Source organism: Artemia sp. Qi Xiang Cuo, chromosome 6, assembly GCF_049724085.1.
Source record: "Artemia sp. Qi Xiang Cuo chromosome 6, ASM4972408v1, whole genome shotgun sequence".
Lineage (NCBI taxonomy): Eukaryota > Metazoa > Arthropoda > Branchiopoda > Anostraca > Artemiidae > Artemia > Artemia sp. Qi Xiang Cuo.
The window spans coordinates 49,216,518-49,242,904 of NC_142799.1; the positions used below are offsets into that span (position 1 = coordinate 49,216,518).

General features: G+C 33.6%; 1 protein-coding gene across 1 annotated transcript in view; it reads right to left on the minus strand.

Annotated features, from left to right (window-relative positions):
* The window catches only part of LOC148951321 (E3 ubiquitin-protein ligase HECW1-like), a 186,453-nt gene that overhangs the window by 98,070 nt on the left and 61,996 nt on the right, over nt 1-26,387 (minus strand). Inside the window, exons 6-9 of the mRNA XM_089090804.1 lie at nt 22,464-22,649; nt 14,715-14,986; nt 10,390-10,575; nt 2,245-2,511 (exon numbers count right to left, since the gene is read on the minus strand). Coding sequence (XP_088946930.1) covers nt 2,245-2,511; nt 10,390-10,575; nt 14,715-14,986; nt 22,464-22,649 — 911 coding nt within the window. The remainder of the gene's footprint in view (nt 1-2,244; nt 2,512-10,389; nt 10,576-14,714; nt 14,987-22,463; nt 22,650-26,387) is intronic.

Genomic DNA, 26,387 nt, shown 5'->3' on the forward strand with positions numbered 1-26,387 from the left:
TGTTGAAATCAGAGCCATCAATGGGTTTCAATCTGTATGATTGAAACACCCTACGTGGGGTCCTTAGGCCCATGCCCCCTTTAGCCACCCCCTGCCCCAGTCCTTGGATCCCAGCCTGAAAGTCAATTGAGCTTTATTGAAAACAAAAATATACGTTCCGATTTTTTTTCAAATGTATAGGAAATCAACCAACGACATTTAACTTTCAATTCCATTTATTTATTCAGTTATCAGCAAAGTACATTTGGTACTCAAGCCTTACGAGGAGTTTGAGGAACGGTAAGGCCACACTTATTTATGGCAAGTTTTTCGACATTAAACACTGTGACAATTTGTTTGCTTTCCTTGTTTAAAAGATACCTTATTTCTGTCACTTATATTTTCACTTTAAATCCATTCTTTCAGATACATATAAAAAATTGCTAAGCCATGGGTGGCTGAACCGTAGCCCAAATACCGAATTTGAGGCATAAACCCTGCGCCTGTATCTTTCTCCTTAAGTAAAGCTTCTACTGTATGTCGTATATAGATTTAGACACTTTTATATAGACACTTGTCTCTATTTGTTACATAATAATTAAAGATCAACCATCGCAAATACAAAAAAAAAAAAAAAAAAAAAAAAAAAAAAAAACTAAACAAAGACAAACTGATTTCGTTTAATGTATTTAAATAGGTAGTAGATTCTCATTATCCTATAAGATTTTAAATGTGTACTCTGAGGGTAAAATGTTTAGGGCTGCAAAATACAGCCAAATAATGAGAAATAAATAGAAACATTGAGCACTTCTTTCGTTGAAGGTTTAGTCCTACTTATATGTGCATATTTTATATTCGTCTTGCAGTTACATTAACTATTATATTTTTTCTTCCATACGATTTTTTTCTGTCCTTTGCACAAAACAAACATTTCTGCGACTTGAGTCAGATATCATCCATTTGTTTTGAAATAAGAGCTTTATTCGTAAAAACCTAGTTATTTCTGATATCAAAATTCCTACAGTCTTTTCCTCCAGAACAGATTTAGTGTTGTTACCTCTCATTTGGTCTCTGTTCAGTCCCATGCTCTGTTTCATCGTTCCTGTTTTCCAGACCGACTTGAATTCAATGATTCTGTGTTTTTTCTGCATAAATTAAGTAAATTATTTTTATCATAAAAAAAAAACAAGAAGAAGTTGAACCCAGGACAAGACATAGAGTAGCTTTTAATAGGACTGTAGTAACCAATATTAGACTTTAAATACAACCAAAGAATGGATACATTTTATGAGTAAGTTTTCCAGGGCTTTATTTTGATAGAGGTCGCTGCTATTTAACTCTTTGCGTGCAAAATACTTATAATTGACGAATGTCCAATTTATAGGAAAAAATTATTCATTTTTTGCTTGTGACGTATATAAAAAAGTTGAGAAGATTACTTAATAGATATATAAATATAAACGAGGGAGACAATCTATAGCAAATATGGCGCAATTAAAACACAAATTTCTTAGCTTCAAAAATAAGTAAATGATATAATTGTCAGCTATTTCTTTCTTAGAGAATCCAGTGGTTTTCCGGGTTTTGCCATTCGATACGGATAATGGAAATATATTTGCTATGAGCCAAATTTCACTAAAACTACAATATGCATGCGACAATCCTTTTTATAATAAACTGGAGTTGAGTAAAAAAATGATGTATGACTTGTATTTCGTATATTTTATTATGATTCATACATATAACACCTCCTTCAAAACCTGTCTTAATTTGTAAACCTATAAACTTATTTTTACAACATCATTACAAATTTTCAAGAGGAAAATCATTAAATAGATTTTCTGTCGAAGGCACAGTTTTCAATCTTACCAATGTAGTTAAACATCTAAACAAAGTGGTGGTGATTTCCAAGTTTTATAGCTTACTTGTGTCAGCACTTTCACGCCATCTTCAGTGAGATAAAAGAATAGATCAGATGGCTCTGAGATATTTATAACCGTTTTTACAAGGATTAACATTTGTTGTAATCTCAAAGATCTCAACACCCAGTAATATTTTTTAGACCATACGTGTATCCTGTAGTATACATGTACGGTACACTATTGAGTTTGCCAAATGTTCTGGATTATGGTTACATGAAATATGCACACAAGTAATTCAGTATATCTTCAAAGCCCAAGCAACAAATATTGATTAGATTTTTAAAATTAGAAATAAGCTTCAAAAAAGCGGCAGTCTAACATATACACAGAGAGAAAGACCTACCACTCCTTGTAGTGCTCAATGCACGAAGACAACGGTGAGATTTGAACTGTGTATGTATCTTGTGCAGAATATTCAAAAAGGCCATAGTAAGGGTTAAAAAGCTGCCTTGAAATGAGGAAGAAAAACTCCCTGCCAGGACCCCCATAGTCCAGCGCATCTTCTCCAATGAAAGATATATGTAATTTCGACCGCTGGAGCTCTTTCTTTGATGCGGACATAATCTTGGAGAATCCATCTTCCAATATGTAATCCCGTCGGATATTTATCCTTAAATAAGAAATGTAGACATACTTTATCAGCATTAAGAAAAAGTGTATTATATTATTAACAGCAACTCGGCTTCAGTGATTCAAAAATATTTGATATAAATTTTGCAAAACAAAGGTCTATAGTCCCCTCCTAGATCTCGACAAAGAGGCCTTTTGAGCCTTTCTATCGATGGCACAAGTCTCTTTAGCCATTTTGAAATACTTAGAATGTTCCTTTTTTTCCCTTTTTTCGAGAAAATACACAAAATACAGTCCATAAATAACAGCCTGATATCAATATTATTTTGCCGTATCCATATCTTATTTGCCCAGCTTAAGAAAAAGAGGAAAATCTGGTTTCAAAAAGCAGTCAAAAAGCCAAAAGTTTTCTAGTTTTCTAGCGCTACTATAAAACGTATGCTGAGCATTTTAACGCCTTTGGAAGTGTCGTAGCTGAGCAATAACGTACAATCTAATGGACCAGTATAAAGCAACCAAAGATATGTAAATAGGATACACGTACGTATATTTTTTCCCTACAGAAAGTGGTACACCAACATGCTAACGAAGAGCAAAATCGGCTTATTCAAGAAAAGAAGTAGACAAATAGGAAGCGAGAGCAGAAAGATAAGTAAATTGGACAAAAAATAGTGTTTCTGTTAAATCTATTTCACTTACTGTATAGTCATTACATCTTTCTCAGTTTTGCTTCGACTGAATTCTTAGCTGTTTGTAAAAAGTCAGGGTAGCTCAGATTTTTAATATTTAAAAAATTTTGGAACATTAGAACTGATATTGGGTAAGCTCAGCCTGGAAGCAAATTCACTGCCTGGAACAAAGGAGGTAAACTTTAACTGAGGGACTTTGCATCAGTAAAGCTATGTCCCTTGATAACAATAAAGAGCTTTATAGCAGGAGCTTCAATGAACGTTCCCTCATGACTGAGCCTACAGACTTTATTAGAATAGACCACACAGAGACATACTCAAACAAATTCACATACTATATATTCAAGGTCGTTTTCTACAATTCTTCTCCAAAATTTCGAAAATCCCACGATTCACTTATCTTCAGTGCTGGTGGAGGGGGGAGGGGGGGCAAGTTTCAGACATTACGGCGTTAACATACAAACATTCAAAGCATATCTTACAAGCTAACAACTAGTACTACTACCCAATTATCGCAGTACCAAAGCGCCTGAGGCCAACACATCTGGCGAACATTCCTTTTTATTCTTAATCTATCCAATTCCCATTTTACACCCTCCCATGAAATTCATTTTTACTTTAGATATTTTCTTATGACCTTTTCCTACTTCATTGGGGGGTATCTTACTTTTCTTTTGGCACAAGATAGGTAGATAAAAGGCTCAATTTTGGCAATCTATTATCTGTTAACGCGACTTAGCCCTTTCTTTCGCCACAGCGCAGGAAAGCTGGCAAATTTAGAATCCTCTTACGCTGATTGGGAAGCTTTGGGGGAACCCCGTTAAGGTTGCAATGTAGTGCTCATGGCTCTTTGAGCGGTATTTGTCTGATTCACGTTTGTTTCGATGGTATTTACAAGAAATAGCACCTTTTTATAAAAGTACTAAATACAGGGCGAAAACCTGTTTATAATGGTGAAACCTAGAAAGCCAGAGAGTAGGAAAATAAAACTAAAATTTCGGGAAAATATAATTTGAGGAAATAAGAGAAAACTATATGTGAATAATTTCCCACCTTTTAGCCCATTGCTGTAAATTATGTCGACAGCCAAAAACTTTTCACTTTTTTTATTATGCCTATCTAGATATTGGCTGCCGTAAAATTTGATTTAAAAAATTCGTCCGTATTAATAGGCTTTAAAAACACATTTCAGGCCTATTGAGGTTGGGCTACACTCTTCCATTGATTTTGGTGCATCACTTTCCTCTTATTCTTACACGTGGTCGTATGCTAGCCAAATTGTAATGCATTACTATAGTATCTTCGCAACAAGTCTCCAAGCCAGCTTGACAGACACTGTGCTATTACTGGAACACAAAGACCAAGCGGTCAGGTAAACGGTAAAGCTATTTTTTTTTTTTTTTTTTTTTTTTTTTTTTTTTGTAAAAATCCTTTATCCTATTCTTTGAAGCCCTTTCCTTTCTTAATGCTACTCTTCCAAATTTTCGAACTATATTGGATATAAATATAAACTTAAGCAAAATACATATGATAGAGATACATCAGTTAAGATAGGTCAGTACTGAAGGAGCCTTTGAACTGTGAGGACGCAAATTGGATTTAACTTTGAATTTAATTGGTTTGTAAAAAGTGTATTTGTTAGACAGTGAAGATATTGCGAAACATTGAATTGGCTTGGGATTATACACCTTGGATTACGTCATTTAATTATGACAAAAAAAGAAAATAGGCCAAAGACAATGAATCAAGCTCTGATTGAGTAGTAGTTCAGGTGTCTACCGCTTGCCCTGACGAGTGGAATGAAATGCAAATATTTGTTTAGTTGAATTTTACAAACGCTACAAAGTATTCCTGAAAGTTGGTTGTGATTCCTGAAGTAGCGTCGGTATTCAATCGCTGTTGGAAGTCGTCGGTGCAGGAGATAGGGGTGTTAGCCGTGCCCAAATTAACGGTGGCTTAGCGAACTGCACGTCCGCATCGACGTGGATAAATTATAGGTGCCAAAATAGGTAAGAGAGATTACATATTTTTTTTTATTTGCACTTGCCATGGGGCGAAAAAGGAAGATTGCTAAAACTGTCCAAGTAGGATCCCAGTCTGTTGAGAACACTTTGTTGAATTCGACCGTTTCATCTGAAGGGAATAACGATGTCGCTTTACTGAAGACCCTGGTGGATGATTTTGCTAAGATGCTAACAATACTTACTGAAAATGGTAAAAAACTGGACTCTATAACCGATAGTATAAAAATGTTAGAAAATCGCATGGTATCAGTGGAAAATACACAGTCTGAGCTAAAATCAGAAGTTAATACTACGAGTACGCGTGTTACACAGCTTCTATCTGGTGTTCTAACCTTAAGAAATCAAATTTCATTTATCGCTAGTGCAACGAAAAAGTATGAAACTGGGAATGCAGATCTGTCTCGTCGGCCTATGGTATCTGAGTATCGACATACAGAGACGAATATTATCGTTTGGAATGCTCCCTGCGAGAATACCACCCAAGCCGAAACGTTTTTTGACCAGTTGTGTTTGGAGGGTCTAGGTCTGTCCATGGTCCCGAGGTTTCGAGTTGTTGGTGGTGTCCGTAAGGAGCAACCGTATTTTAAAGTTGATGTTGGTTCTCGAGATGCGAAGGTCAGTGTGCTTAAGAACGGAAAGAAATTAAAAGGTAATGTTATTGGACACCATAGAAAAGTATCTGTTAGCGATGATGCACCAATATCAGTTCGTGAAGCTCGAAGGAAGTTGTATGCAAAGAAATCTAGATTAAATGCTATAGAGTTTCATCATGGGTTTCAACAGTTCCACCATATACAGATCGACCGTGGTGGCGGCAAAATTTGGTTACGATGAGCCTATCCCTGAGTTATGTGACCAATAGATGGTTATATCATGAATGGTGAATTAAGATTTTGTTAAGATATATATATATATATATTTTTTTTTTTTTTTTTTTTTTGTTTTTGTATTTATGTAAAAAAAAAGAAAAGTTGTTCTATTTTTTGTAATTTATTTAGTTTTTGTTAGAATTTAGAATGGGTAAGTGGTAGACACAGGTAGAGCATTGTGTTTTCTTCAATTATAATTTTCTGGAATTCAGTAATGGAAATAGTAAGCCTGTATTTTGACAGGCTAGTATTAGTGACAATTTTTCACTTTTTTTGTATTCGTTTGTTTATTTATATTATTTTGTTAATATGTTTCTTATTATTTTTAGGTTATATTGTGTTTTTTCTGGAGCTTCGATTACGTTGGAAACGGGACCACCGACCCTCCGAGTTATAGTAAGCTATTCAGTTGTTTAGGTTTGGTTGCAACGACCCTCCTTTTCTTTTTTATATATATATATATATATTTTAAGAAAAATGATAATTGTTGGTAATGATCGTTTTGATTGGCTTGCGAATAATCAATTGAGTGTTTCGGATTTCGGATTAGGGGTACTTCACAGGGATTTTGATATGGGGGTAGATGATGTTTTTCCGAAGGTTAATTATAAGTGCCCAGTTGATTTACATACTAGACTGGCACCGGAGAAACTTGGCATTTTTCATTTGAATTGTCAGGGGTTAAATAGTACATTAGATTATTTGTCGGAGCTGTGTATGCTATCTGATTTTCATATTCTTGCACTTACTGAAACATGGTTAATGAATAATAATTCCGGACTATTGGATATTTTAAATTATAATATGTATGTTAAGAACCGTACTCACCATCAGCATGGAGGACTTGCCCTGTATATTAGAACTGATTTGAATGTGAAGGTTAGGGATGATTTGTGTGTTAATAAAGAGATGATTTTTGAGTGTTTTGTTACGGAGGTTGATAAGAATGGTGACCCATTTTTTATTGCTGTTTGTTACCGCCCCCCTTCAGCTAGTGTAGATTGTTTTTTAGAATTATTAGAGCAACAAATGGACCTTCTAACTCGTAAGAACATGCCGTGTTTTGTGTGTGGAGATTTTAACATTGATTTGAATTTGTTAGCATCTAATTTAAAAGCCCGCAATTTTTTGAATTTAATGTTAGGTTATGGGATGCATCCTGCTGTAAATATTTGTACTAGAGTGACGGAGTCATCTTCATCTCTAATTGATAATGTATTTTTGAATGTTCCCCATGATTCGTCGAGTGTTGTGTTAAACGATGTTTCGGATCACTTTGGTTTGGCTATATTAGTTCCGGGTATATTTAAGAATATTAATATTAATTATGGTGCTCGCCCTAAGCCTAAGAAATTATTAGTTGATTCAAATACTATTTCAAGATTTAAGCTTAGGATAGAACAGTTAGACTTTAAATTTTTACAAGAAGAATTAGATTTAAATTTGAAGTTTGACCTTTGGTATGGTAAGATTAAGGATACGTTTTTGGAAAGTTGTGAAGTGTCAGGAATACAGAAGAGAAGGGTGTCTCCGAATAAACCTTGGATTACAAAGAGTTTGTTACAGTCAATTAATAGAAGACGTTTTTTATATAAGTTGTCAACAAGGAGCAATGATCTTCATGATAATGTAATACATAGAGTTTATAATAGTAGGTTAAATGCTGCACTCCGACTGGCTAAGGTAGAATATTATAAGGTTAAATTTAAAAAAGTTGAGGGTAACCCGAGTAAGACTTGGACATTGATTAAGTCGGTGACTTGCCCTGGTAGCGTCTTGATCCGCCCAGATAATATAGGAATGAATAATAATGTTGCAGATGAGATGTGTAATCACTTCGCTACTATTGGACAGCGTGTGTCATCATCGGTGCCAGTATTTGATCAAGATGGAGATTTTCGTCAGTTCCTACCTGAAGATTGTGATGTGTCTGCGTACCTTAAATCTGTAACTATTGATGAATTATTTGATGTTATAAATAATATGAAAAATGGTGCATCAGGAGGTGATTTTATTTCGTTGAAGGCTTTGAAGTCAATATTACCTGTTATATCTAGTCATTTTTTAGGACTGATAAATAATTGTTTAAAAGCTGGAATATTTCCCGATTGTCTAAAGTGCGCGAATGTTATCCCAATATTTAAAGGAGGGGATAATAAATGTTTTAGTGATTATAGACCGATTTCTTTACTGCCTTTTATTTCTAGAGTGTTTGATAAGTTGATTCATAGTAGGATGGTAAATTTTTTCGAGAAAAGACAATTTTTTAGTTCTAGTCAGTTCGGGTTTAGGAGTCATCATTCTACAGAGCATGGAGTTTTATTTTTAACAACTTTTATTAATGATGCTTTAGACAAGGGTCTGAAGATAGCTTCGATATTTTTGGATATTACTAAAGCATTTGACTCTGTTGATCATGATATACTAGTTCAAAAGCTATATAGTAGTGGTATACGTGGTGATTTTTTAAATGTCATAGTTAGTTTTCTTAGTGGAAGGACTCAGTATGTCGCGATGGGTGGAGTTACATCTAAAATTGAATATATTTCGATTGGAGTACCCCAGGGTTCCGTTTTGGGCCCTTTGTTGTTTTTGGTTTATATTAATGACCTTTGTAGAGCTTCAAGTAATGTGTCTTGTTCTTTAGACCTTGATACTTACGGTACTAAAGGAATTCTACAATGTTTTGCTGATTATGCCCATTTTACTGTAGCTGCTAGAATTTAAAATGAGTTGATGACTATATTGAATCAAGGTATTTCTTCGATTGAAAAGTGGATGCGAGTAAATAAATTGAAACTGAATCATAATAAGTCGAATTTGTTGATTTATGGTAGAATTACTGGACATTATCCATGGATTAATAGTATAGAAGTAGGGCACCATACTATTGTAAGGTCTACTAGTACTAGATACCTTGGTGTTATAATTGATGAAAGCCTTAGTTTTAAAGACCATATTGCATCTGTTAACAGCAAATTGTCTCGTAATATTGGTATTATGCGTAAACTTAGGTATCTTTTTCCGTGTGAAATTCTGAGAATGTTGTATTTTTCTATGGTTCACCCATATCTCATTTACTGTTGTATGGTTTGGTCGAAAACATTCGTAACTCACCTCCATCCGCTCTGCGTAACACAGAATATGGCAATTAGAATTCTTTATGGTAATCAAATTGACCTATCTGTATCGGTGAGGCATCTTTACCGCGAGTATAAAATTCTACCGTTAGCAGGAATATGTGTATTCTATAATGCTCTGTTTATGTTTAAATATTTAGCTTCGGAGTTACCATCATGTTTTTCAGGAATGTTTAGTCTTGCGTCTACTATTCACGATCATTTGACACGATCTTCTCAGTTGGTGCGAAGACCAGCTATGGTCACGTCTAGGTCTAGGTTTTCAATTCGCCATGTTGTTCCGTTAGTTTGGGTGAGTTTGCCAGAGGATTTGAGGAATGTTGGGGGTTTGCAGGATTTTCGTAAGTCGCTAAGGAACCATTGTTTTGATGTGTATATTTTGAATGGATTATTCCACGCCACTTAAGTTTTGTTTTTGAGGAAGGTTTAGTTGCAGCTGAATATGATTATAATTATTATATTTTTGTTGGGTTTTGTTTGGTGGTTGGTTGGTTTTCGGGTCCGGTAAGTTGAGCTATAATTATTTTGTTTTTTTTTTGTTTTTTTTTCTATCTCTTTTTTTTTTTTTTTTTGTCTTTTTTTTTTGTCTTTTTTTTTGTTTCTTGTTTTTTTTTTTATTTATTAGGAGGGTTTTCTCCCGCACAAGCATTGCTTCAGGGAATCGATGATGTATATATTTTTTTTTAAATAAACCCATTGTTGTTGTTGTTAAGAATTTGTTATTAATAACCCGCTTTCGTTGAGTGAAATGATAACTTGAAATGTATGACATAATCTACACTACTGCCATCTAATTCCGTCTACTATATTATAAGTCTGTCATCTTCTTTACTTATCGAATGTTAAAAAGAAACTTGTTGCGTACAAAACGAAATCAAATAAACAAATTAAAAGGCGAGGAAATTTGTTTTCCTCCAAACTACGAGAAAACTGGTCTTCCCATTTGCTAAGTAATTTGGCGTTTTGTCCATTAAAATAGCAAGTCAAAGCCATGCTTTAGATTCAAAGGCATTGTTGAATAACGTGATTAGAAAATGAACGCTTATTTCGAGATACTTTTCAAAACGAAATCCAAAAGTATAAAGGTATAACTAAATACATATAAAAAATTACTATTTTTAGTGGCAATTTTCTCCTTCAAAGCTTAAATCTTACTCTAGTTAAACATTAGATGAACAAGTAAATAAATAGCTCACTTAAGTTTAGATGGCCCTTGTGCATATCCTTTTGATTCTAGCTTTTGATAAAAATGACGAAGTTTAGCATCGAAATGCCTGTGACTAGATCGATTGTGCCTCGTTGTGTGCACTTGCTGATTACTCGAAGAGCTACTAGACGAGGCAGCAGCTGGAATGTACGACATGACGTCATCCTCAAATAAGCTAAAAAGAAAGAACAAAGCAGGGTTATAAGTATAAACATTAAGCTTAAGAAAGTACCTGAGGATTGATTATGAGAACAGTTTAAGCACTTGAAGATTAAAATAAAAAAGAAACTCAGTCGGTTTATGAAAATCTGGATAAAATCCATAAGAAAATAACAGCGATTTACAAACTCAATTTGGTGCTTCAAGATAGTTATTTGTGAAATTGTTATGAAATTCTCTTTTTTAGGCATCGCTCAAGCCGGGGGAGGGGGGGGGTAACACACAAAAAAGGGAGGATTTTCTACATAAAACCGGTTTTTATGACCCCCCCCCCCCACCATCCTGGAATAACTTAAAGGGATATAAAAATGTACTTTGTTGCATTTCCCCTCCCCACCTCCTTGAAAAGAAAAACTTTCCAAGGATCTATATTTTCCTAAACCAAAAAAAGGAAAAAAAAACTCAGAAAACTAGCCCACAGGCACTGCAATCTATGTAATGCAGCTCAAAAATAATACTCATCTTATAATTTTAATTACATGCTTCGCAATTTTACTGAACATCAACATTGCCAATAAGCCGAGTGTGTAAGGGTCAAATGCAAAAAAAAACAAGTACAATTTCAGGCAAAATTTTTCTGAGCCTCCTGAAGAAAATTAAAAAGGAGGGAGGAAGGTGTCCACCATGCGTTCATCCTCTAAATTAAACCACCGATACATCCTCCAAATTAAACTTACAGCTTCAGGTGTTTTCTTTGAATACTTGTCAAGAGTTAGTTGATCACCACCTTTTTTCAATCCTCAGTAAAGATTCCTGGAGCTCTTTGTATTTTTTTTTTTTTTGTAATCAGCCTGCGTACTTGCTCCTTTTTTAATTTTTAATATTTGTGTTCGAAACAACGAATTGGTCGAAATTTGAAGGTTCGAATTTTGAACGTTCGAAAGTGGAGGGCCACCTGTATATATATTTAGGCAGAGAGCGAATTTAACAGAGAGGCTAAATTTAATGGTATAATTTTAGGAGACATTTTACCTGTTGGGGTGGAAGCGCTTTTTTAAATTATACAGATTTCTATATCCTAACAAATTTCAGAGGCCCAAAACTTCATTAATGCTACATATTTAAAATCCTCATAAATCAAGATCATGTTTACGGGTTTTTTTCAAACTTCTCCGTTTGCACATTATGAACGAAGACGGATATTTACTCTTTCAGTCAGGGACGAAAGCAGTGAGGGAGGGGGGGATCTAGCAAAAATCCTAAATTTTACCTAATGGGAAAGAGCTTCAAGTTATAAAATTTGCCCACTGTTTGCATATACTATTTGTTAATTGGAAATACATGGCCAATTTTCGGGGGAGGGGGGAATCTACTGCGGAGGGGAGTTTCCAAGGGTAATTTTTCAGGGTGGAAAGGAGATTTTCCGACCTGATTTGAAAAAGATTAGGAATTAAATAAAAAAACTTACGTTTTACAACAGAAAGTAAGAAGTAACGTTCAAACTTAAAACGAACAGAAATTATTCCGTATATGGGAAGGCGTCATAACATCTAACCGTCAGGAGCACTAACGTCATTTCGTCTACAAAATCCGTCATAACATCGACAAAAAAATGCGTCAGAACCACGAACCGTCATAACATCTAAAACTTTAAAACTTTAGTTTTTTGGGGTTTAGGGGGGAAAAGGTACCTAGGTTAGGTTACGTATTTAGTACATGCTATGCTTTACCCCCACCTCCTGATGTGCAAATATATAGCCAAAAAAATTTTCTAAACTATTATATACTTATTACTATTATATAAACTTATAAACCTTTTTAGATGTATGACGGTTAGTGGTTCTGACGGATTTTCTTTTTAGATGTTAGAATGAATAGAATTTTATTTTAAAAATTACTATCACAGCATGATCGCCGAATTTGAATTTTACGTCCAAAAAAAAGCACTATGTATAGGTCAAAAGCACTATACATAAATGCCATACAGGAGCTGCATATTCCAGAATTGGGCAAATAAAGGACGTAAATGTTTGGAGGTGATCTGGAGGGGCTCCATGTTTCGACATAAGCTTAAGCATCTGTAGCCCAGCATTCCCCTTTTTTACTAGACTAGATGTGTTTGCTTCCTATTTTAAATCACTGGTAATAATAACTCCCAAGAGTTTAATATTCCTGACTTTATGATAGTCCCAGACAGTTGGTATAAAATTTGTTCCGGAAGAATTTAAAAGTAAAAGAGTTCCCCTTGAATATTTAGTGTTATTTACTGTCATATTTGAGCTGGAAGCTTTAATGTTAACATTATTAGTTAAAACTTTGAGATTTACTACATTTATTTTCTTCACAAATTTATCCAAGAGTAAGGTCGTCAACATATTTCAAGCGGTCTTCACAATTATTAGCGATATCATTGATCATAACTAGAAAAAGAATAGGACCCAGAATGGTACATTGAGGTACACCACAAAAATTGGCTCGGGTTCAGAGAACGACTTCTTATATTTTAAAATTTAGAACCTATTTATTAAGAAACTCTGAATCATTTTCACAACAGCAAAATTCACTCTAAAATCAATTAAAAGCTTAGAAATTAAAATGTTATGATCAATCAAATGGAAACCCTTTTTAAAATCAATTGTTATTAAGTTCAGCCATTTACCAGGTTCATCAACATGCTTAAAAATTAAATGTAAAAGACTGACTAGATAATGGGATGTTGATGTATTCTTTCTGTTACCCTACTGATGAGGATCAAGGAGGGGTTAACTTCAGCTTTTAGTCAATTTGCTACAAAACTTTCATATATATTGCTGAACAAGGGGGTCAAAGTGATTGGCCTCATACCATCGAAATTAAGTTCAGTATCTTTTTTAGGGATTGGAGTAACATACCCCGTTTTCCATATTTGTGGATAAACTGAAGAAGTTGAAATGCAATTAAAAATTTGTTAGTGGCTTAGTCAATTTGTCAGGAAATGCTTTTACAAGTTCAATCGGAATATCTCTGGGAGTTATACTAATTCGTTTAAGTTTATTTATTTTACTAAAAACTTGATCCTCAGAAATAGTAGGTAAAGGTACGCCATCATGTGGAATTTTCTGATACTCTTGGTTCGTTTTATTTACATCAAGAGGCGGCAAAGACTGGATTATGACGGTTAGTCGAAATGGTAGCACGCCTCCGTATATGAGGGGGGTTTCTCCCTCCTCTATCTCTTGCTCTATACGCTAAGGTTCTTTTCTTTTCTTTTTTTTATCAATGCTTTCAGAACGACTGCTAAAACACAAGGGCCGTTAAGAAGGGAAATAAGAAGCTTTTTAAAGCAACAAAAACTTTAGCGTAACGAGCAAAGGTTGAGGACGGGACAGACCCCCCCCTCATATACGCAATAATTTCTGTTCGTTTTAAGTCTGACTATTTTTCTTAGTTTCACTAAAAAATTTCTAAAAAATTAAAATAATAAAAAAACTTATAATAAAAAAAAATTATATTTAAAAATAGGCAACTCACAACTTAAGAAAAATAGCATCTTAATTTCGTCAAAACTTCTAAAACATCAACTTGAACAAGGTAATAAGTGTTATCTTATCAAGAATGCTTGTGAATCCAAACAATTAATCGGTTTTATATCCTAAGATAAATAATCAACTTTTTATTTTACCAGACAAGACAGAGTAAATACTGAGTTAGAAATGGACCAGAAAAAGCTATATTCTGCCAAATGCGTAAAAGTGCCATTATTTTAAGAGGTTTGAACCCTTATGCTCAGAAATAGTAGTAATACTGCAAGGAAATTAGCTTACATTCAATCAGAAACTGGCCAAAACTCAAAGGGGTATATCTCTAATAAATAGAAAATTAAATAGAAAATAGATATAATATTTTATAGAAAACAGAAATTTTCTATAAATAGAAAATTAAAGTAAATATGCCTACAGCTTTACAGGGAAAAAAACGAACAGCATCATAACCAGAAGTTTCTTCAAAAACGTGAATATGAATTTTCAACTGTTTTTTTCTTTACAGAGAAGTTCGTAGTTTCAAAATTTGATGTTTCTTTTTGATGATCGAAAACTGATAACTCGCAGCTTTGGGCACTATAAACAGGTGTGAGGCTTAACAGTAGAAAATAAATGGGTAATTAATTTGGCTTACCTAAGAAGAATATTCACGTCCAATTCGTTTGCCATCCTTTCCAAAGCACTACTACCCTCTACCCGTATCACATTCACTTTATCTTTGAGCACACTATCACCCGAGATATCAGGGCATCGAGCTTTCAAAATATCAAAAATATTTGGCTGTCTCAAGAATGCTATCACTTTTTCATTGTAGGCACTGGGAATCTGCGGTTGGGATTCAGTAGGACAACTAGCAGAAGGATTGCTCGCAGGTCGAGGGGGCAAAGGAGGCGGAGCTAAATCCAACTGAAAAAATGGCTTTAACTAAGATGCGGCTGTGGATAATAACTAGGAAATGATAATCTTCACTTTCAAAATATCAATAAAAAATGCTAAATCAAAAGTGTCAATGTAACGCAAAAAAAGATGCTACATTTTAATAGAAAAAAGTTAATAAAAAGAAAGCAGTTGATTTCTAAAACTATAAAATAAAATCTTCTATGGCAGTTAATTCTTTAAAAACTAATAAAGAAAATTTAGCACTTTCATTGTTCGCTATAGTGTTTTAGAAAACGTATACGAAAGTTTATTTTCGTGATATTTTACTATCAGTATTATTTACCTATCAAAACTATATATCGCAGAATAATTTATTATTAATTCGTGTAAATTCACGAGAATTAGGGAGGAGGCAAAATCAATCTTTCCAAATCTAGGAGGGGGATTTTTTTTTTTTTTGTCAATGAAAATATAAGAACAGATATTTTTCAATGAAAATACCCAAGACATGTATTTTTTGAAAATACCACCATCCTACGACCCCTATTGACGCTAATAGCAATAACAGATGACTCGCTTTGATGAGCAAAACAGGCACACTTTAAGTTGCTTTTGTTACAGATGCATTTTCACTTAGTGAAAAACATGTATATTAATAAGCCCGGCTATAATAAATTAAGATGTTGATGAAGCAGTTAATCATAACTAACTAAGACTCGTTTTGCCTCGCTTGCTTAAGAATGAATCTTATTTGTTTAATAGTTTGAATCTTTCCAAAGAGACGTGTAGTCAATAGGCAGAGACCTCTGATCTGCCGTCTTAAACCTTGAACAACACCAGATAACAGCAAAACAATCTTATTTAAACGTGAACTACAAAACTAAAAATGACCATTCTTATGAGCAAAAATGTGTTGGAAGCGAAATTTTTCAAGAAATTTGTTTTGGAAAATAAGTTAACTCGAACAATTAAATTCGTAACGGCCACAAAAACCGCGAAAATGGTGCAAATACACCCCATCTACCATCAACTTCGCACTCTAACAATAAAACTGGTGACTGATCCATTTCTCTTTGTGGTTCGTTAAACCAAGGTTAAACCTTGAAAAACACCAGATAACAGAGCAAAAACAAACTTACACAAACTTGAACTACAAAACCTAACATTAGAAGAGTCACCTTCGCATCAGCATAACCAGATGCCTGATATTAAATAGCGCAATCAATTAAACCAAAAAAGCCCTGAGATCACCCTATTTCGAGAAAAATACGCCATAAGTGGAAGTTTTTTAAAGAAATTAACTCTGAAAAATAAGTTGATTTGAAAGATTAAATACATAATCACCTGAAAAGTGCAAAAATAGCACAAGCGCACTTAATCTGAGAACAGTACTTCGCTCTATAACAGAATAAAAATATCAAAAAATGTTCCAACGTATGTTTTTATACGTTTGAAAGCATGAAAAAAAGGGAAGGTTCAACTTATCTACAGCAGTCCTATGGGCAACAGGCCAACTGCTGCCCACTAGCACCAATACTATGGACTACTAAGTATAATTCAACGGTAAATACAAAGATGATGTTCCAATCATTGTTTCTCAAAATTTCAGCAAATAGAATGCAAAACGAATATAGATGACAGTACTTATCAGCATAGACTAGACGCACAAGTTAGAAATTTTGCGAGAACTTTTTCCCATGTGCTTTTGTATATCTTGGACATACCTTTTCAAAAAAAAATTTCTTTAGTTCTTTATTTTAACATTTTGCTTTTATTAGTGTTTGCTATGATAATGAACCAATTGTACAGCTACGGTTATAACTAATATCATTTTTAAAAAAGCTCCTATTGCTTTTAGGAATGCTTCAATTATTTTTAAGAAAACTTATATCATTTTTAAGAAATATTTTATCGTCTTTAAGAAATAAGTATCCACTTTCTTTTCATTATTTTAAGTCCAAAATAGTTTTTAAAAAGATAGTCCTTGCCCTTGCTTGCCTTCTTTCTTAAGCTTTCTATTTATGTTATTTTTTCAAGAACGAAACAACCTTCTTTTTGGCCCTTCAGTTCAACTCAATTAAATTTATTCGAATAAAAATAAAACATAACATTAATAACAATAAAGATCCTATAAGAGAACTTGTTAAGGACCAAAAAAAAAAAAAAAAATTGCCAATTAGCCCTTGTTTTCTCACTTTATGTAATTTGACCATAATTCTATTTTCGGTTAAGTAAGCGTGGTCTGAACCCACTTAAGATGAGCTCCTTGGATCATAAGACATAGCAGGTATCACCGATACAAAGAGCAGGACAGCGACAATACTCTGCATCTAATATTTCGCTTGTCCCATACTTTAAATTCCAAACAAAAGAAACGGAATTACCTTATTACTCTTATTAATTCAGTAAAAACCTGCAAAACCTTGCGGTTTGGAGCTATTTCTTATTTATAGTTATCTACCAGGCTGCACACGCTCCAATGGTAATCAGACTGCAACCCACAAAGGCTATTACGAAGAGGCACAACTTTAAATTTTTACCAGTCGAATATTATTACTTGACGAGCCCTGACGAGGATAGGCTGGGTATAAAAGGTTGGAGCTGTTTCGGTGTTATAAGATAGTTTGGGGGCTCCGTTCAGCCATGAGCTCCTCCCATTCATATCTCTAAAAGGCAGACCTTGTTTGTGTGGCCCTATAGTGGCGCCAGTGTGGATCTATCAGGAGTTTGCCAAACAAGAAACATGATAGCAAACAGCGTTGCAGTTTGACCTTGAGGGGTGGCGTCACTCGAGGAAATTATAGCCCAGTAAACGACAAAGTATTTCATTGGATTTTGGAACCTCTTTGGAGTTCTCGGGAGAAAAAACTAAGCTTTGAATAGTTTGGGATCGGGGAAGAATGTACGCAGCTGATTTGGCCTCCGGTGTGTTTGGTGCTGCAGTGAGTTGCTAGTAGTAATATAATTACGGTCATATACCTTATGATCCAATTTTATCAAGGGGGTGCCAAAAAGGAACAAGACTAACTTATGAGAGTATATTCTGGAATTATATATATATATATATATATATATATATATATATATATATATATATATATATATATATATATATATATATATATATATATATATATATATATATATATATATATATATATATATATATATATATATATATATATATATATATATATATATATATATATATATATATATATATATATATATATATATATATATATATATATATATATATATATATATATATATATATATATATTTGCCCTTTGAGCAAAGATATTAAAACAATTCAACTCAGGTGTTACCCCTTCAATAAATAAACCAAACCCTTTACTTTACTTAAGGTAGCCCCCCCCCTCCAACTCAAATCCTAAATAATCTCTAATTCCTGTACACTTCTAACTCAAAGTTATTTGTTTTTAAATAACTTTTTTTTCTTGCTATCCCCCCTGCAATTTGTACATTATAGAACACTCTCCACCCCCTTCAAAATTGTATGCTTATACACATAGGTTCCTCAGTGAAATTCACCCCCTCCCCTCCAACTCAAATCCTAAATAATTTCTAATTCCTGTACACTTCTAACTCAAAGTTATTTGTTTTTAAATAACTTTTTTTTGCTTGCTATCCCCCCTGCAATTTGTACATTATAGAACATTCTCCCCCCCCCCTTCAAAATTGTATGCTTATGCACATAGGTTCCTCAGTGAAATTCACCCATTCTGCTTTATTATGTTTATGCACTTTTTTGTCATGGCATTTTTTAGTACTTGTATCTGTTTTTCTTTGCTCAATAACTACTATAAATCTAAAAAGAAAATAAGAAAATTGTTCCAAAAAAACGATGGTTTTCAAGAGTAACTCTTTCTCAAAATGCGTCTTAACCTTTAGCGCTGTAAAATCAGAACGCATAATACTCTTTTTAATTCAGTAAAAAAAACTGCGGTTTTGAGCTATTTTTTATTTATAATTTGTCCTTTAGTTTGCTATAACCTGGCTGCCCTGATACCAAAAACAATGACATCCACGAGATATTTCTTCAAAAATCTATCAATAGCTTCAACCTACATCATTATCATTAAAAAAATGAACCAGCATACTGATATGGCAATTTTTTTGTAGTTGCAAAATTCTGCATTAGATAACAGTTAGCAGAACAAATATACTACGCTTTGCTTAAATAGTCTTTGCTTAAACCGCCAATCATTGCGAAGATTCGTTTACTTTCATTCGAATACATATAGGTTTATCTTTCATCATCCATTTACGCCCTTCCCTAGTAAATACGACCCAGTGTAAGTGGAAGACCTGTATCCCATAAACCTGTATACGTATGTACGTAAAAAATAATGTTCTGAAAAGTCTAAATTTCAAAGAGCCAAATTTTTTAGCCCCTGTCCCCCACCCCAAAAAAGAATAGGAGAATTATAGGAGTATCATGAGATAAATCTTGAAAACTTCAAAGATTCGAGGTAAGACTAGGTTGGGCGAATGGACAACCTTTACTGCGAAGCCAGATAACTGCCTTGTAATAGAGAGGGCGGACCGACCGAGAGTTTCACCATTGAACCAAACAGAGAATTCATTTAAAATAACAAAAAAAAGTTTAAAAAGAAGAAACAGAAATAGTTATCTGTTAAACCAATAATTATCATATATTTCTAATAGATAGAAATCTATGAAATCAAGTGTGTGTTTGTGTTTTTGTGCATGTCATCTGTTGTTGGTTTGATGGATAATAAAGTCATCGATTCGTTAACTCATTCATTCCCATTTTAGGCATTAGCTTACCTGAACACTTATTGTTGGTGCTACGAGTTACCCGATTTGACCAGTTCACATATGGTCAAATAAAAGATATATTCTTCTTCAAGAAAATGTTTTTGACCCCCTCTTTTGTAAATGACTACCAAGGTCATACCCAGAAAGCAATTTCAAGTCTGACAACATTGAAATAGATTTAGGTAACTCTTCTGAATTCTTGTTTAAAGTTAACATCTATTTGATTTGCAAAAAAAATATTCTATTAATTTAGCAATTCATCCTTCATGCGTTCTTTTATCTCAATAAAAAAACATTAATGACATCAAAGCAAGTGTATTTCTTAAGAATAACTACAAATGGAATTCAAAGAATGGGAAGATAAATTATAAATTTCGACAAGAAGCCATGTCAGGTATTACCAGGATGTTCGGAGCTCATGAAAAATAAATAAGGATCGTGACTAATTTTCAAACTTAAATCATCACGACTTCAATACTTTTTTTCTTCTTTGTAAACCTGTTGTTTAGAAGACGCCGAGGTAACTACATATATAATACTATGGCACTTGACAGACGCAATAATTCAGGGTCGCTTATCGAAATTACATTTCAAGGAGCGGAAATGGACCCGCTGGATAGCCTCCCTTTGAGCAAAGATATTAAACAATTCAACTCAGGTGTTACCCCTTCAATCATACAGCCATAGATAAGTATACAAATCGTCAGGAACAAAACAAAGGGGTCTAACATTTTATTTGTTTTATTTGAGAGTAAAACCTGTATTATAATTTGAAGTTTGTTATTTGTCAGGAACATAAGAAAAGGGCCTAACGTTTTATTTTTTTATACGAGAGTGAAACCTGTATTATAATTTGAAGTTTGTTATTTGTCAGGAACATAACAAAATGACCTAACATAACAATTGTTTCATACGAGAGTGAAACCAGTATTATAATTTGTAGTTTGTTATTTGACAGGAACATAACAAAAGGACCTAACAGATCAATTGTTTTATACGAGAGTTAAACCTGTATTATAATTTGTAGTTTGTTATTTGTCAGGAACATAACAAAAGGGCCTAACATTTAAATTTTTTTATAGGAGAGTGAAACATGTATTATAATTTGAAGTTTGTTATTTGTCAGGAACATAACAAAAGGACCTAACAGATCAATTGTTTTATACGAGAGTTAAACCTGTATTATAATTTGTAGTTTGATATTTGTCAGGAACATAATTAAAGGACCTAACATATAAATTGTTTTATACAGGAGTGAAACCTGTATTATAATTTGTAGTTTGTTATTTGTCAGGAACATAACAAAAGGACCTAACAGATCAATTGTTTTATACGAGAGTTAAACCTGTATTATAATTTGTAGTTTGTTATTTGTCAGGAACATAACAAAAGGGCCTAACATTTAATTTTTTTTTATAGGAGAGTGAAACCTGTATTATAATTTGAAGTTTGTTATTTGTCAGGAACATAACAAAAGGACCTAACAGATCAATTGTTTTATACGAGAGTTAAACCTGTATTATAATTTGTAGTTTGATATTTGTCAGGAACATAATTAAAGGACCTAACATATAAATTGTTTTATACAGGAGTGAAACCTGTATTATAATTTGTAGTTTGTTATTTGTCAGGAACATAACAAAAGAGCCTAACAATTTATTTATTTTATACGAGAGTGAAACCTGTATTATAATTTTTAGTTTTTTATTTGTTATTGTATCTTAATTTTGGTATTTAGCGCATCAAACTATCCCAGTCTTTGAGCTGGAAAACCTATAAATGTCTTTCGGAATGAGAAAGGGAGAGGGTTGATACACCTCCTGCTGTATACAATTCTATCTGTTTCACAGTAAACTTTGAGCCACGACTTCTAGGAACAATATAAAGCAAGTACTGTCAATATTTCATCTAAAAAATTTAACAGATTTAAAGTTTAGAATCTGATAATTTAGAAGATTGTTGGAATTATTAAAAAAAAGTACGTTGTGAAGTTACAGACTTTATGGAAGAAAGTAAAAAAAACAACAACAAGGAATAATGACAAAAACTTTCAAAGCTTGGTAAAGTGAAAGAAGAACTGTTGAAAAAACAAATTCTGGATTAGAGCCGCACAAGAGGGAGGTAAGAGGGGTATAGAAGATACTAAAGTATGAAGAAATTGAGACATTGATAATATGGTGTAGCCAGACACAATACTAGTTAGGTGTTGTATTTTGGATACTAAGAAATTGAGAGAAAATCGTGATCTAGAGTTGCCCTATCCAAAATTGGAACGAGCCTTGATTACTGATAAAGGAAGTCTTCAGAAGAGACGGCTAAAGATTTTGAGAGCGTGTTTCAGAATTTTCGCAGTTAAGTTTTTTGAAGAACAGGAAGATAAGCCTTAAAACTGAGTGAGGCTCTAAAATGCGAGTAGTTTAAAATATTGAGGAGGTTACGCTAAATGTTTCCTGGACGATTTATCAAGAATAATTTTAGGTGTTTGTGTGAAAGATCATAAAACAAACAAACGAAATATGGTGTCAATCCCAATTTCAGCTATGTCCTATTATTTTAATGTCTTGATTTTCCCTCCTCTGAAATCAACCCTGGGTATATCTTAGAAATGCATAAATAAATACATCATTTGTAAACAGACATTGCCACTCGTGGCGAAAGTAAATAGGAAGATAAATTTCACAAAAATTTCATTCCAAACCTCATGTTGACTAGATGGCGTGGAACTCCGTGTTTGACTGCTGCACCTAGGTTGACTAGCTCGATTTCGTCTGGAGCTATGTCTCATATCAAGCGTACCTCCCCGACCATATGTCGTCTCTAAGCTTAAGGGCAGTCTAGGGTCCAGAAACGTCGTAATTCTACGGTTGTGATCGACGAAGAAAGCCTAAACAACAGAAAATGATCCCAAATTATTGTTATGTACTAAATTATTTCAGTCTTTTTAGAACTTTCATTATTATTATAGTTCTTCTTCAGCTACGTAATGTGTATTTGTTAAGAGTTTGATTTTGTCACATTAAAAATTCAACCAGATGGTTCTGAGCTGCAATCCAATGAGTCTCATTCTTTTTGGAATGAAATCGCGAGGGAACGCTGCCTGGGCAGTAGGTGCAAGCAATGACCCATACCTGGCTGCTAGCATAGTTTTTGAACTTGTGACTCCTAAATAAAAAAGTGAAGTTATTGGGTGAAACCTTTCAAGATGCTATTCTACTTTTTTTCAAACGCTGAGAAAGCTTATGGAAAATAATTTAATAGACAATAATATGCTACGCCCCTTTCATTACATTCACTTCACCTAAAAATGCATTAAATCTTTTTGTATTCTTTTTTCCGTAACTATCACAAAAACAACTACACAAATTGTTGATAATTCCTTGGATTTTAATAAAATGCATTGTCACCATAACTTGTTACCCTAAAATATTTGGAACACCTCCTTTAAGGTCAACTCACAAAGGTATTTTAATAATAACGAGATTTAGTTAGGGCTAATTTGAGTCAATCAGATTGTTCATACAATTTGGTCGGAAATTTAGGCCCCAGGGATAATCCAGAAATTAATGGCGAATTCAAGAGGCCCACGTAGTCTGGAGTCATCTTTCTGACAAACAGTATTTGATAACATTCAGTAATTCTTGTATTTACAGTGTATCTGTATTTTCATTCATTACAATATTCTCTTGTACTGAGTGCAATATTTTCTTTTTCGATATTTAACTTATCAAGGACTCGTTGCCTTTTCTTACCTATAGGGGCGTTTTTTCACTCATCAATGTGCAAAGATCTTACATCTTTTGTCAGACAACGCATAAAAGTGAAATATTTGAACAGAGATCTTACATCTTTGGTCGTTTTTGTTCAAACGTCTTTCATCATTCTGCTCTGCTCAGCGGCCTGAGAACAATGATGAGTAGATCATCAAAGTTGTTCATCCTTGTTCTATATGGCAAAACAGCTGCGGTCTTCAAACTTTTTGCTAACATCAGTGAGTTGTAAGATCTTAAATGTAAGATCTTAGTACTAAAAAACGGGCCTTATATTACGCACAATGTACTAGTTTTGGTCGTTTTCCCGTAATGCTGCTATCTAGGAAGTAGTTCTTTTCCTTTTCAGATTTCTCGTCTATTGTTGAAACTATTGACTCTTCGTGTGTTATTTCTATGATACATTAATATCTGATTTATGGTTTGCATATATATCTTTTTCGCGGAATTTAAACGATTATTTTCTAATAAATAAGAAAAGACAGCATGGGAAACACTTGTTTTGTCGTTAGAAATGATAGATGCGAGAAACTCTAGATAAGATCAATACCTTAATTGTAAAAAATTGAGATAGGCAAACATAAGTACTGTAGATAAAAATAAATTGACACTATTAATCCCATAATTAACCGTTACACATACATCAGAAATCACTTAGATAACAGCCATTTCCGGAGCACTGATAAAGAAAGAAAAAAACAGAATCTAACAAGTTATCTGCCAATTTGTTCTGATCAACTACATGGCTTTCCTTAGCGAAGATCCAGTCATTTAACCCCCGGGATCACCAACTGAGAGTGTACTCAAGCAAGGGGGAAAGACAATCTTACTTTATATAATTGGTAAGTATCCGTAACTCCCGTCCAATCACAAATCTTAGAAGAATAAATAGGTATTATACCAAGTGTCACCCATAGCGTGTCTGAAGAGACGACAGAGCCAGAAGTCTCAGTCAGTTCTCGATCCTCAAAAGAGAGTGCAACTTATTTTCGTTTGTATGCCTGAAGTCAAGCGAGTATCTATCATTATAGAGATGACAAACAAACAGTAGATTTTATTAAAAGGTGATAAAATTTATACGCAGTCCGGTTAGAATACCATATCTAACAGCTGGGGAATCGAACTGAAATTTTCAGGAAATCTTTTTTTAGGGGAAAGTAGGGCACTTTAAATATTGGATTTGGGTGAAGGGGGCAAAACACTTTGTTCCCGGTCCTTGCAAAAGAGCAGAAGTCTTGTTATTTTCTAGTTTTTTTGAATGCCCGTTATTCAACACGTTCCTTGGCTAGTGAATAATAGTAATAGTATTTTACAAAAAGCTATTAATGTGTATATAATACAATGCTTATTCTGGACAAAACAGAAATGAAAGATGAAGAAATAGATAATTTATATAAAGAAAAATTGTGAAATGGGATCATTTGATTAAGTTGAATAATACAAATACCAACTGATACAATATTCTTGGGAGGGGAGAGGGTGCAAGGTTCATGGACCCCCCTTAAATTTTGAAAAATACCTTTGCGGTGGGGGGGGGGTCCATTAAAAAACGCAAATTTGCCACCACCACCCCCCCCCCCCCCCGATTTTGAAAATACATTTTACTCCTCCACCTAAAGTTTTCATGAGCTGAGATCACTCAGATTGAAGTAGACCCTCATTATTGTACCCAACATTCAGCTAACATTTTGCTGTTGTTCGAAAACAATCCGAAAGTGGTAGGCTAAGTCAGTTTAATATATACACCTAGTGTTACCTAATATTAAAGAAAAAGAACCTAAAGCTAGGTATAAAACTTAAATCAAACAGGAAATGTATCAAATATTTTTTATATACACTATATGACTTGGCCTCATCAAAATATATTTTATATACACTAAACTGGGGAAATGATTTTTACCAGAATTTTGTGTTTTCTAATGGTGAAATAAATTAGCATTTTCTTGCCGATATTTTTTCATTACGCCTAGTTCAGGATTGGGTCAAACAATTTTGCTCAATATTTATGCAAACGACTCATTAAAAAAAAATTCTCGTGTTTTGCAATCATTGGCTGATTTTGAAGATTAAAGGTGTTTTCGATTGACAATCCTTATTCTAACTTTGAATTAATTTTACAACCCAAATTGTAAAAAAATCCCCGTTATCGGATAGTGTAAAAAAAAACAATTTCAGCGCAATATTTAAATAGTTGAAAAAGTGATTTATTGCCCATTTTTATTTGGAAACTCATTTGGAACGTAATCCATTTTTGTAATTCTACCTGACATCTCAATTTCCTTAAAAAAAATTAACCTCAGATATTCTGGAAACCTATCAATGATTATAACATCACATATTAATGTCAAAGTTTTAAGAACATAAGAAACTAGCCGCACAATACCTTAGAAAAAATATTTCTATCTTCTGGAGTAACACAAAATGTATAGACAAGTTACAAGGTTTTCTTAGAATTTGCCAATCCAAAATTCCCAATCCTTGATTGAAATAGGGTTGTATGTTTTACAATCAAAACAGAAATCTGATTTGTCAGATTGTGAATCGAAATTTACGATCAGATTGTAAATAGGATTTAATATGACGATTAGATTCTCAATTTGAGCATCCGGATTGTCAATCGGAAAGGCCTTGAATGGGTGTCTGATTCATCAGGCGTATAGAGGACATGAGTCATGACGATGATCGACTAAATTCAAACTAAACAAGACTATTTCCCTAATATTATTTCGCTCTTGAAATAATGAATAAATGCTTGTCTAATGGTTAAAGAAATCTTGGTATTTGTGCATTATATCCTACACACGAAAGAAGGCAAGTTTGGTTAATGCTAATGAAATGAATAAAATAGGATAAAA